The sequence below is a fragment of the Barbatula barbatula genome, assembly GCF_947034865.1.
Source record: "Barbatula barbatula genome assembly, chromosome: 23".
NCBI lineage: Eukaryota > Metazoa > Chordata > Actinopteri > Cypriniformes > Nemacheilidae > Barbatula > Barbatula barbatula.
The window spans coordinates 4169069-4183179 of NC_136786.1; the positions used below are offsets into that span (position 1 = coordinate 4169069).

The following is a 14111-nucleotide window of genomic DNA, read 5'->3' on the forward strand; positions in this document are numbered from 1 at the left end:
TTTTATCGATACCACTTGTCGATCCGGTACTTTAACGGTACTCTTATCTGTACTTTTTGTTGTGTTTTTTTATGAAAGACAAAACTAAAGCTGGAGTTGTCTTCACTATTTAAAACATTCTTTACTGACCTAACATATCTTATTTCATCACTACAAATTTTGTAGGTAAACTCTGATTTATAATTTCTTAAGCGTAATTTATAATTATTCATCCATTTTAAATGCAGTACTGTGAAAGCATTTTTAATGTTTAAGATATATTTAGGCTACTGCTGATTTATATGTCGGCTATTTTTTAATGTGATGTGTGTTTATTAAATTATTACATACTAATTTAAAGAAACCTTATGCAATGTTTATGTCGGTGTTATTTAGGAAGACTGCTAGGCTAGCATACGTACCTAAGGACGTGGATGATGAACTATTAGCTAGACAGTCGAAAACTTAGTCTTTTTTCTGTCTGCACATAATGCACATTAGAAAGATGTGTGTTGCCAGATTACTTGTGTTTCCGCTCTTAAAAGCAAAAATCTTGTTGCACTTGTTGCAACGAGCATTGTCTGCATCCACTCGAGTGAAATGTAACCAGACTTTAGACTGTTTGATCCTCTCCGCCATCGCCACTCTATTAAGCGCGAGCTTTCGTGTTATGTGCTTGCACGCTCTCATGTTGTGTGTGCGCGAGCTCTGTGTTGTGTGGGACAAATGGACATTTCGCGTGCGAGATTGCGAATAACGATAATGCAGGTAAATGTCTTTAATATTAATCGCAAATTAGAAATGGTTTGTCAGTGAAAATATACTAGGTAACGTTTAGTGAGCAATAATAAATAGGAAATGTTTTTCTTAATTTCTCCAGTACCGACAGCAGAACCGCTTATCGATACTTCGGTCTTTCAAAATTTAGCCCCGGAACCGATTAAGTACCGGGTTTCGGTACCCATCCCTACTCAGAACACTTATTTAGATGAAAGAACAGTCGTGTCAGATAAGTTCCTCTTGACAAACTACAGATGCAAACAAAGTCTTCTCATATCTCCTTTTGCTTGCTTTGAAGCTTAGGAGTCATAAATACCCCTCGGAGAAGCGAAAGGGTTTGACCTATGATGATGGCAACAAGAAACCAGAAAAAAGGGAGTGGGGAGGGGCTTATGGCTTTTCTTTCAATGATCCATACTCTACACCATACATGCCAACCTGTTGGCTAAGGCTGCTCTTGCCCCACTGGCACTTTAATGCATTCTCAGTGCCCACGATTCTGTACGGCATAAAATTATAACACAAAATAAGAAACCACCTTATTACATGGTCATTTGGCAGCCTATAATGTGTCCATGTCTTTCAACCACAGCCAGTGTATTTTATATTCCTTTATATTTTGGTGTACCCAAAAATGAAATTGATGTTAATTCACTGACCCCCAGATCCAAGATGTTGGTGACATTGTTTTTTTCAAGAAGATATTTTTGAAGATATTTAGTTGAATTAATGAAATTTAAATAAATAGAAGTTAAAAAACTAATACATTGAGCAAAAAAAGAATCCCTTCCACTTAAACTGATGTTAAAATGGCGTCTTATAAAGCAAATCAATTGATCTGTGCAAGAAACCGAACGCTATTATCACATCTTTGGGTGAATTCCAATGTGAATGCCATGTGCTCCACACACTTTGAAGGTGAGATCCTTTGAAGTACAAGTTCTGAAGGGAGATGAACAGCTGTTTTTCATAAATATAGCCATTTAAATCATACATAATGAATGCAGTATTAAAAACAAAAACTTATCTTAAACAACAGTTCACGTGGTGTGCCCATCCTGCAGTTACTTTCAAGGGCACAAAACACGTTTTGGAACACTACCTATCGCATGTGCAAACCGACTGCCTTTGGCTGTGGACTGCTAATTATAACTTTGTACATAGCATTCAACATTTGGACAAACTGATCCAATAGATTTTTAAAACGACAATATATTGTTATGAGCCGGAATAACTTTTTTATTGAATCTTGCAGCATTTTGGACTTTCAAATATATAGCTTCTCAGGACTTGCAATTCTTAAAGCTCACCGTTCTTAAAATCTCTCCACTTTTTTAAATGTTAGGGCAGGCCAGTTAAAGATGTTTGGCAGGCTGCTTTTTGCCGTGGGCCGGCAGTTGATTAACCCTGGCGTAGAGGTTTCAGCGTAGGTCCAAAGCATAACCGTTAATACCATTTAGCTTCAAACATGCTCTTTTTATCAAAGGATCAAAGGCTCTAAAGGTCATGTTTCAAAGTTGCAAAGTCATTTCAGAAAAGCATCTGCGAAATGCATAAGTGTAAATGACAAACATGTCTTGGAAAAGACAACTCATAAAGGATTAGAGCTGCCCCTTATTAGTTGTAGCAGTAACTAGAAGTTATCACCTAAAATAATACTAAGAGACAATGTTGACTGCTCCCGTAACCCAAGTTACCAAGCTGATATCTATGTATCTAAAACTATAAATATTTCATTTTGTTTCCTGAGAATTTCTGTCAAATAATAAGTACTTAAAACTGTTGTTTATAAATTCTGGTAACAAACTGTCACGGGTGTGTTGGGGTGGAAGAACCCAATTGCAGGCAGCGACGATGAGGTTAAACAAAGACTTTAATAAAAGACAAGTTACAAATAATACACCCACGATGGGGGGAAAACTGAACTGAGGCACGATACAAAATAGAAAACAAAGACTTCCCACGAGGGAGCATAAGACAAATACTTAAAACTATAATAACTAAGACTTACTAAACAATTATCAAAACAACGAGCACAGTAATATCCAGGAACACGACATGGAAACATGTACAAGCCAGGAAACATGTACAACGAACGAGCACAAGACAATAGACAAGAGGGCATTATATAGGGAGACTTACAAAGGAGATAACGATGGGCAGGTGTGGGTAAAGACACAAGTGGAAAGCAATACTAGCAACGAGAGGGGCTGGGCCAAATGACGAGACTGGAGAGAACGCATATTATGTCCTGATTGACAATAATATGTTTCTCTCCACATAAAACATGTGGGTCTGTCATGATTCTGCCCCTAGACCAGAAATCAAGACAAGAGAAGGCAGAACCATGATACAAACATGTTAATAAAGCGATTGTCTTTCTGTGTCAAATGTTTTGGCTACCTGTCCCACTGAACTTTAATAGTCAAAGCAGACAATTTCTCTCCATAACAGCTTCTGTGGTGGTTCAGACCTCGTCTCATTCTAAGTGGCCACACCCACAGTGGTTGTGAGGTTGTGCATGAAAACCGCTACCCTGAGGTCAGTGTACCATCCTTTAACTGGAGGAACCGCAAGAACCCCAGCTTCATTTTGGTAAAATTTATTTTTGAAAATAATTAAAACCTTACAGTTTAGTATGATGTTTTATGCTTATAACGAATTACCTAAAACTTATGCCAATTGTTAAAGGGGTGGTGCAACTGTGTGACATGCATTCTGACTTCTTTACAATGTTAAATGTGCTGTCTTCTCATGCTTAACATGGTCAACGCGTCAAAAAACTAGTTGGAGGTATTATGTAGTATTTCTGTTCTCGATACTTTCCCCCAGTGTTCGTATAGGTTTCGGAAAGTTTTTTTTAACATGAAAACTCGTTATGTAACAACTTTTCTTAGTCCCTTATTGGACAATTCTCGCGGAAAAGCATGCGGCACTCCCATGCTACAAATTTGGAGAACAGGAGAAGGAGCATGCGCACAAGTCACTCTCACTTGTGTGCAGGATAGAGTGAGAACTATGTTTGTGAAATTCAGCTGTGTTGTTTGTTCGCTGCATTTGGGTGATGAATGTTACGGTGGATATAATGCTGGATTTAGAGATTGTTTGAAACTGATAGATGGAGCGGCGGTCCCTGCGCTAAAAGATTCTGGACATGAACCGCACAAACTGATGTCTGTGTTTTCCTGGCAATGTGTGCACACGTGCTTTAGTTCCGTCCCCCTCGCCCACATGCGTCACATGTTTTCAGAAATAATCCTACAGCTGTATCTGTCTTTTATAAATGTGATCAAACTAAAGACTATTTTTATATATTTGAAGGGTGCGATACTATTGTATCGTTTTTGTTATTTTGAACAGTTTGTCTCATTTAAATTTTCTGCAAATAAATGTTTTCATAAATAATATTTAAGATTTTTCTGACTAGTTCACAGAATGAAACAAAAATGGTAATTTTTAAACACTTACAGTACCAATAAAGTAAAGACCCAATTTGTAATTTTGTAACCAAATTGTTCAGCGCATTTGAGTAGTGCATAGGGTCATTTTGCACCCTATCCAATCCATGTTGCATATGCCATAATATTCTGTTGCAGATGATGTGTTGCAGATGTGCATACTCCCCAACAAATTATTATTGTGATTATCGAATAATCAGATTTTTTTATCGATTAATCAGATAAAAGGCTACCCTTACTGAAGAAAAATAAATGTACTTGTAAAAAACACGATCTCACATGAAATCTCTATTTTTTGAATTTTTTTGTGTGAATCCCATGTTAATTCCTGTGCAACTCGTTTCACAATTTCTTTTTCCAAAAAACGTGTTTTTGCACATGTAAAACATAGTGATCAGCTGCTGCATTTTGAACCAGTTAAAGTTTATTCTGAAGTTCTGAAGGAGATCCCTGCATCTGAAGCAGAAACATTTAATACATTTAGTTGCACTGTACTTGTATGTGTGTAATGACAATAAATTTAATCCAATCCAAAAAGCATGGGCCGTAGTTTAGGGATGTTTCTAAGATGAAAGAATGCTTTTTTGACCATCCATTTTTTTATGTCATTTCATTTAAAAAAAATTGGTCAGTTCCCTATCGATACTTCACTCGCATTGCATAGAAGGACGCTATGGGGGAAAACTAATTTTTCTCAGAGGCTGAAGCTTTTTCAATAGCGCAGTAAAAGCTGCACGACCATTTCTGTGTGATAAGTAAAACTTTGAACCAATGGCAATGGCACCTGCCAAAAGGGGTGGAGCTTATGGCTATATAAGCAGACACATCACCGTAGGGTTCTCAGATCTCTTCTCCTTCAGCGACAACTTGATCTTCACTACCCGAGACTGACTGCTTCACCGTCGAGAAAGCATCTGCAGTGGATTCGACCTACTACTCAGCAGTGCCGGTCTTCTCCCTGCTGCTATCCGGCGACGCTAAAAGAGATGCGTTGTTGCAAATGCCACGTCGTCCCTGTCACTTGTGTGAAGACGCACTCAGAGAGATAGAATGCTCTTATCTTTTTCGGTGGACGGCAAAGGCAAACAGCATTGCAGAACCAGAAGGCTGCTCAGAAGGCTACGGGAGCTGAGAAACGCCATAGATTAGATTAAACTTTATTTTCATTACACATATACAATTACAGTGTAACAAAATGTAGTTTAGGTCTAACCAGAAGTGCAATTAGCAAGTGCAGGATATACAGTGAATAAATACAGAAGCTGTATAAAGCATAGCACCCGCTCAGGGAGACACTTCCCACACCCGCAAAGACAGGGACCGCGGCCTAAGATCATGTTGGACCCTGCACCTCAGGCACCTTCCCGAGACCAAGGTGAGGAAGAGGAAGGGACCAGGTCCCGCTACGGCTGGACCTCCTTCAAAAAAGGCTCTTGTGTACGCCCAGTCACCCCGTTCAGTTCCGGGTGCTGGCGAAAATGTGTTTTGGTACCAGGTTGTGAATACAGGGTCTGTTCTAACGCCCACACAACCTCCCGCTGTTATAGCGAAAAATTCAATAAAACACAAACATTTTCAGAAAAAGAGCAACCTTCCTCTTCAAATCTAACCGGGAGTCAAGCCCCCAAAAGGCAGTGTACCTCCTCGTTGCACCCAACTCCTTGCTACACGGGCCAAAGCCTGGCGGGCCATCCCCGGTGTTTCAGGTTGGGTCCTGGAAATAATATCTCAAGGATATTCACTCGAGTTCACTCGCAGACCCCCGCGATTCTAAGTGCAGAGTGCGATTCACACGAGTTGTGGAAAGACCTAGAAGGCTCCATCCTCGATCTTAGACATAGAATTTTATAGTTTTATTTAATTAACACTGCACATAGGAATTTATAGTCTGTCTGATATTTGACCTGTGTTTTGACTTGCATAACCTTATATGTTTTGCTTATAGTCAATGTTTTCTTGTACAGCTGCTTTGTGAATGAAAATTGTCAAAAGCGCTATATAAATAAAGCTTACATCTGAACCGCGCCCTTATGAAACGACGTTTCAGAATGATTTCACTGAAACATCTCGGTTACGTATGTAACCTCCGTTCCCTGATGGAGGGAACGAGACGTTGTGTCGACAGAATGGGGTTTGACTTGAGAACCTACCTTCTCTGACTGACTTGAACAGGCCAATGAAAATTGGCGAATTAAATTAGCATGCCGGACTCCGCCCCCGGATATCCGGGTATAAAAGGGAGCCGGCGTGCCGCATTCATTCACCTTTTGTGCTGAGGAGCCTGAGGATCTTGCCCCGACTGCTGCAGCGGGCGGCCAGTGTTGTGGCATGAAGGACACAACGTCTCGTTCCCTCCATCAGGGAGCGGAGGTTACATACGTAACAGAGACGTTCCCTTTCTGTCGGTCTCTCGACGTTGTGTCGACAGAATGGGGTTCCTCGGAAAACGCCACAGCGCTGTGCCGCGTCACAATTCCTCGCGAAGCGACGCTGACTGGCCTGGGCGTGTCAGACGTGAGCGCTTAGCATGAATTGCAACCTTCCAGCGGAAGGGAAGGAGTCCAGAGCTTTCAAAAAAGATGGGAGCCCCTTCCACCGGCCGTCACAGACGGCGGCCTAGTTCTTAACAGCGAGAAGCCGCCCGGCAACGTAAGGCCACTGGGAAGCGTCATTCCCCCCTGAGGGAACGCGCTACGGAGACCACTTCCTACCGCAGGGAGGAGCTTAGTGGAGATTCACACACGGTCTCACCGGATAGGGGAGAGCACGTGGGAGACATGCAGACACGAGATGGTGTCGCGAGCAGGTGAAGTACACCTGGGAGAGGTCATCGGCCATCGATTGAGAGCCATTCATGAGAAGACAACAGACGGAACCGCCCTGTGGGGGGGGGTTACTACGTGTGGAGCACTAGGCCGTGTTTGAGTCACTGCTAGAGCTCAGAAACAGGCCAAGGGAGGCAGGGCTGCTCCGCCGAGCCCGCCGCCGAGGAGTGCTTAGTGATGGATGGAATGCCTACTCTTCGCCCACGTGGGGGGAAGAGGGGAGGCTGGATAGCACCATGTCTCACCTATGGAGGAGTGCTATCGCAGGCGTACGCCCACCGGCTGCCGGACTTACCTGGCGGTGTCTCGTAAGACTCTGGCAGATACCGGTTCCACGCGGAGGCTGTAGAACCTCGCGAAGGTCCAACCCGCAGCTCTACATATGTCTGCCAGAGGGGCGCCCTGCGCCAGTGCCCACGAGGAGGCCACACCCCTGGTGGAGTGTGCCCTCACTGCAAGCGGGCACGGGAGATCCTAACACGGTTTAAGGGACTTTGCATTGTGAGCATTGATCACAGAAACCCATCACAAATGAATATATGGTTGTTTATTAAACTGCTCTAAATGGTACACACAACGATCGCAAATACAAACAATACACAACATGAAATGCAAACATAGAAAGAGGTAGTGAGAGAGAGAGATCTGAGAAATAGATTGTGAGAGTAGCATCTGAACACCAATAAAATCATCTTTAACAAAGAGGCACAAAAAGGGTGAGAACACCTGTGCGAACTCCGCTTGCAACCTGGCCACATCAGTGATCTGGGAGGGTGAGAGGTGATCCCCACCCGGGTCAGAGCGGATGATTGATTTGTACTAGTCGCTTATGGCCCGAGATCTAATCACCGTCGCCAACATCACTGTGTCTGCCTCTTTCCAGCTTTTAAGGAGATTGAGGGGTAAACCTGAGGCGCCCCGCCCCTATCTGTCCGTGCCATCTCATAATTGAGATCTCCCATTCGCCATATGACCACAAAGGGTCCTTGCCACTTGGAGAGTAGTTTGGAGCTCGAGTAGGGGAGCAATACAAGAACTTTATCTGGTCCTTTCTGTCCCCGCTCATCTTGACTATGCATGATGCACTTGTCTACAATCACAGGAAGTCCAGTCCAGTGTGGCAGAAGTTTCTTGGACATAAGATGGGAGTTTGTCTCATGTAGTTGGGCCGAGTTATGATACCAAATCTTGTCACTCACATCAAGTTCCTCTTGTAAATCTTGCCGGATGCAGCATGCTCTCTTGCCTTCACCTCTCCTGCAGTGATTGCTGGGCAAAAGCAGGTGTCAGGCTCCGGTGTTTTTCATGTTAAGTACTTGTGAGCGGTGTGGGGTGTGACAAGGTTGGATACAAGGGGGCTATTCCCGTTCCAGTTTTCATGTTAATAGACACGTACTTCTCCAGCGTACTGCTCGTTTTTCAGTTGGTTCTTTACACTCGACAGGCTGAGACTGGTTCAGGGAATGGAGTCAGGCTTGTATGCTTGTTGTTCCCTTTCTGAAGAAGCAATTTAGCAGCAGAAGCGTACAGAACTGTGTAAGTGTATTTAAATTGTGTCTTGTTGAGTTTTAGTACTGTGTTAAACTGAGAAATCGCTTTGTATTTACTTCCACTCTGTCACGTGGTGAAACCGCGTGTAGTATCGTTCCTTGTTCGTTCTTGGGCTAGTTTAATTTGTTTGCTTTGTGTGCGCGTGTCATCTGAGGGCGGGGCCAAACGCCACCATTGTTATTTAAACGGAGATTAGTGTTCAATCTGTAGGAGAAGCAATTTAGCAGCAGAAGCATACAGAACTGTGTAAGTGTATTTAAATTGTGTCTTGTTGAGTTTTAGTACTGTGTTAAACTGAGAAATCGCTTTGTATTTACTTCCGCTCTGTCACGTGGTGAAACCGCGTGTAGTATTTTTCCTTCGTTCGTTCTTGGACTAGTTTAATTTGTTTGCTTTGTGTGCGCGTGTCATCTGAGGGCGGGGCCTGTTGAATTTAAGTAATTAGACGCGTATTTAAAAAAGAGTCTACTCACCGCCACAGCGTTCGCTTGCAGCCCTCATCGCGTGAAGACCGAAGAAAGTAAAGACATTAACTCTACCTGCGCGCGACTCCACCGAGCGGGGACACCGACAGGGCACTTGAGTATTGCACTTCTTTTTGTATCTTCTTTTGTTTTGTATCAACACTTGCACTTTTTGTCTTACTTGTTTGCACTAATACTTATTCCTTTATTGTTATCTTTAATGTTTCTCCCTATTTTCTTTCTGCTTCTCTTAAATATGTGTTTTAAATCCTTTCGGTTATCACAACACGTAAATCATCTGCCGCATGCCCAAGGCGACGCAATGCTCATAATCTTCACAATGTATCACTGCTAGCAACTGCCCCTTCTACTTTCCCAATAGGATTGTGGAACTGCCAATCTGCTGTGAACAAAGCTGATTTCATTACAGCTTTTGTTAAACATTCTGGTCTTTCCATTGTAGCACTTACAGAAACATGGATCAAACCAGAGGACTCTGCCACTCCCGCTGCCCTCTCCCATAACCACACTTTCTCCCACAGCGCTCGCATCACAGGAAGGGGTGGAGGCACCGGTCTACTCATCCCCAAAGACTGGAAATTCAATCAGCTAACACCCATGTGTGACAACAGCTCCTTCGAGTTTCTTGCTGTTACTATCACCCACCCTGTTAAAAGTCATTTTGTGGTTATATATCGTCCCCCAGGTCAGCTTGGACATTTCTTGGAGGAGCTGGATGTGCTTCTTTCATCCTTCCCTGAGGATGGTACTCCCCTGGTGGTACTAGGTGACTTTAACATCCACATTGGAAAGCCACAGGCTGTTGACTTCGTCAACCTGGCCGCATCATTTCTCCTCGAGCAGGTTTCCACATCAGCAACCCACAAGTCTGGAAACCATCTAGATCTGATCTTCACAAGGTACTGCTCCACTCATCACTCTCAGGTCACCCCGCTGCACACGTCTTATCACTTCTTCGTCACCCTCGACCTCACTGCTCTGGATATCGCAGATGTCTTACCGATGGTCACCTTCCGGCGCAACCTGCGTTCTCTCCCTCCCTCGTGTTTTTCCTTTGCTGTCTTCTCTGCACTCCCCCCCTCTGATGAGCTCTCTCTTTTGAATACAGACAATGCCACAGACACTCTGTGTTCCACGCTTTCATCCTGCTTGGACAACCTATGCCCTCTTGCATCTGGACCAGCCCGTGCATCCCCGTCGGCTCCCTGGTTATCGGATGTACTGCATGAGCATCGCGCCAGCCTCCGGTCAGCTGAGAGAAAATGGCGCAAATCAAAAGACCCCGCAGACCTCTGTCTCTACCAATCTCTTCTCTCTTCTTTCTCTGTAGATGTCACCTCTGCAAAAACAGATTACTACCACTCGAGGATCTGCAACTCTCCGGACTCTCGAATGCTCTTCAAAACCTTCTCTGCTCTCCTCTGTCTGCCTGCTCCTGCAACTTCATCGGAGTTAACAGCTGCTGATTTTGCATCGTTCTTCATAAAGAAAACTACTGCCATCAGCAGCCAGTTCTAGTCAAGTCAAGTCAAGTCAGCTTTATTTATATAGCGCTTTTTACAATTTTTATTGTTTCAAAGCAGCTGTACAAGAAAAAATGACTATAAGTAAAACATAAAAGGTTATGGAATTCAAAACACAGGTCAAATATCAGACACACAATAAATTCCTATATGCAGTGTTAATTAAATAAGACTACCAAATTCTAGCAGCCCCCCCGGCCAGGCAAAACATTGCAAAACAGTATGCAAACGGTGGCGAGGAACCCAAAACTCCATTGGAGGAGAAAAAAAACCTCGGAGGGAAACCAGGCCTAACCAGGGGATTCCAGTTCCCCTCTGGCAAAAACTGCAGCCTCTGCATAAGCTCAACAGTGCTTGCACAACAAGGCAAAAATAAAATTAGATTTAAAATTATCATTAATAATCTAATAGTGGCTGAAGTTTTGTAGGGACGTCACTTCCTTCGTCCAGCATTTGTCAGGCTTCGCCCTGCCCGCTCCGCTCTTGTAACCTGAGAGCGTAGTGCACGTGATGGACTATAATACGTAAGAAGTTCTCTCAAGTAGTGAGGAGCTGAACCATGCAAGGCTTTATAGGTAATAAGCAAGATTTTAAAATTTATGCGATGCTTTATAGGTAACCAGTGCAAGGTTGACAGAACCGGGCTAATATGCTCATACTTTTTTGTACGTGTAAGAACTCGAGCTGCCGCATTTTGGAACAGTTGGAGTTTTTGTAATAGGCCTGCAGGGCAACCACCTAATAGTACATTACAGTAATCTAGTCTTGATGTCATAAAGGCATGTATAAGCTTCTCCGCATCTGATGATGACAGCATATGACGTAATTTAGATATATTTTTAAGATGGAAAAACGCAATCTTACAGGTGTTGGCGACCTGGTTCTCAAATGACAGAGTACTATCGAATATAAAGCCAAGATTCTTAGCTGAAGATGAGTGTTTTATGGAACATCCATCAATAGTTAAGCAGTATTCTTGGTTGTTACGTAGGGCGGTTTTCGGTCCGATAAGTAACACTTCAGTTTTGTCCGAGTTCAGTAATAAAAAATTGCTACTCATCCACTTGACATCCACCGACATCATTTTCAAGTCTATGTAGGAGCATGCTGTGGTCAATGGTGTCGAATACAGCACTAAGATCTAGCAGCACCAATAAGGAGATACAACCTCGGTCAGACGCCATAAGCAGATCATTTGTAACTCTAATCAGAGCAGTCTCTGTACTGTGATGTGCTCTAAATCCAGACTGGAAATCTTCATTAATCTCATTCCTTTGGAGGAAGGAACATATTTGAGTTGAGACTACTTTTTCCAGAACTTTAGATTAGAAAGGTAGATTCGAAATAGGTCTATAGTTAACTAGTTCTCCAGGGTCCAGATGGGGTTTTTTGACAAGGGGCCTTATAATCTCCTTAGGGGTGCTGTAGTTAGTCATATGTTCAGCGGGTTTCGCATCTGGTTGCATAGTTATAATTTTCTCTCGAATATCTTGGATTTTATTTGTGAAATAGTTCATAAAATCATCACTGCTATGCTGGTATACAGCATCAGAAGTCGCTGACGATTTATTTTTGGTTAATTTAGCCACTGTATCAAATAAAAACCTAGGGTTATGCTGGTTTTCTTCTATTAATGATGAAATGTAGGCGGATCGAGACGTTTTTAGGGCTTTCCTGTATTTTTTTGTTCTATCCTTCCAGGCAGTACGAAATACCTCTAATTTAGTCTTCTTAAAGTTGCGCTCCATTTTTCGTGCCGCTTTCTTTAGAGCCTGAGTGTGTTCATTTTTCCACGGTGTCGGTCTGTCATTTTTAATCTTCTTTAAGCGCAAGGGAGCAACTATGTCTAGCGTTTCCGAGAAGGTGGCATTAATATTTTCAATGGTAAAGTCAAGATCTTCAACGTTATTACAACGAGATTTGAGACAATTCAGGCTAATTATCAAGAAACGCACCTTTTGTAGTCGAAGTTATTGTTCTACAATATTTGTAACTTGGAGTTTGATTTGCCACCATTGGGTATTGAAGCAAGCATGATACCAGATAATGATCTGAGATGTCTTCGCTCTGCTGAAGGATTTTAACATCGACCACGTTTATACCGTACGACAAAATTAAATCTAAAGTATGATTACGAAGGTCAGTAGGTCCTGACACATGTTGACTAACGCCCATGGAGTTCTCTACGCCACCACCTGTCGAACCCGCCCACATCCCTGACACGTGTGTGCTCCCCACCTTTTCTCCTCTGTCTGAAGCTGATGTCTCAAAGGTCATTGGCTCCAACCACCCTACCCCCTGCCCACTGGATCCCATCCCCACCCATCTCCTCCAGGCCATCTCTCCAACGGTTGCGCCTGCTCTGACCCACATCATCAACTCTTCGCTCACCACTGGGACATTTCCCACAGCGTTCAAAGAGGCCCGCATCACACCGCTTCTAAAGAAACCCACCCTGGCCCCTTCACTGCTAGAAAACTACAGGCCTGTCTTCCTTCTTCCCTTCATCGCCAAAGCCCTGGAGCGAGTTGTGTTCAACCAGCTCTCCTCCTTTCTCATGCAAAACAACCTCCTGGACAGCAATCAGTCTGGGTTCAACAGTCTGTGCTCATCCTGCTTGATCTGTCTGCTGCCTTTGACACTCTCATTCATCACATCCTCCTGGCTTCTCTCAGTGCTATGGGTGTCTCTGGAATGGCGTTGCAATGGTTTGAGTCCTACCTCTCGGGTAGGTCATTCAGAGTATCCTGGAGAGATGAGGTCTCCGCGTCCCAACAGCTCAACAAGGGGGTGCCACAGGGCTCAGTGCTTGGACCGCTACTCTTCTCCATTTACATGACATCCCTCGGCTCGGTCATTCAGAAGCATGGCTTCTCCTATCACTGCTATGCCGATGACACACAACTCTACTTGTCATTTCAACCGGACGATCCGACAGTCGCTGCTCGCATCGCGGCATGCCTGAGTGACATCTCACCTGCAGCTAAACCTTGCAAAAACGGAACTGCTTGTGATCCCAGCCAACCCAAAGATTCACCACAACCTTGCCATTCAACTAGGCTCATCAACGATTACACCGTCCAGCACAGCCAGAAACCTGGGAGTGGTAATCGATGATCGGCTTAACCCAGTGTTTCTCAAACTTTTTCTCCCATTCCCCACTTTGGAGGTAGGGAAGGGGTCCGAGCCCCACCTGTCGCCGATAGCCAAAAACAAAAGGGTAATAAACTTTAGGTCCACAGTCTGTCTTGGTTTTCTCTGCTGGTGCAGATAAATGTAAGGCTTACATTTAAATGTCATTGTTTTGTTTTGAGTGTATGGTCAATAATAAAGTAATTAATAGAGATGACAAAATGTCCACCCATTTGTCGTGCCCCACTTGTCATGTCTCTATTCCCCACCAGTGGGGCCCGCCCCACACTTTGAGAAACACTGGCTTAACCTCACAAGTCATGTTGCCAGCACCACCCGGTCCTGTAGATTCATCCTCTACAACATTAGGAAAATTCC

At 43.5% G+C, this 14111-nt stretch overlaps 1 protein-coding gene across 5 annotated transcripts in view; it reads left to right on the forward strand.

Moving 5' to 3' along the window:
- mppe1 (metallophosphoesterase 1) overlaps window positions 1-14111 on the forward strand; it is a 38484-nt gene that overhangs the window by 16945 nt on the left and 7428 nt on the right. For 3 of the 5 annotated variants that reach the window (XR_013788303.1, XM_079488017.1, XM_079488019.1), the window contains one exon: window positions 3214-3354. The exons of 1 other annotated variant lie outside the window; for it this stretch is intronic. Coding sequence is in view for 3 of the 4 variants with exons in the window: in XM_079488017.1 (XP_079344143.1) it covers window positions 3214-3354 (141 nt within the window). In the remaining variant the exon portion in view is untranslated. The remainder of the gene's footprint in view (window positions 1-3213; window positions 3355-14111) is intronic. One more of the 5 variants, XM_079488018.1, reaches the window with a different exon arrangement.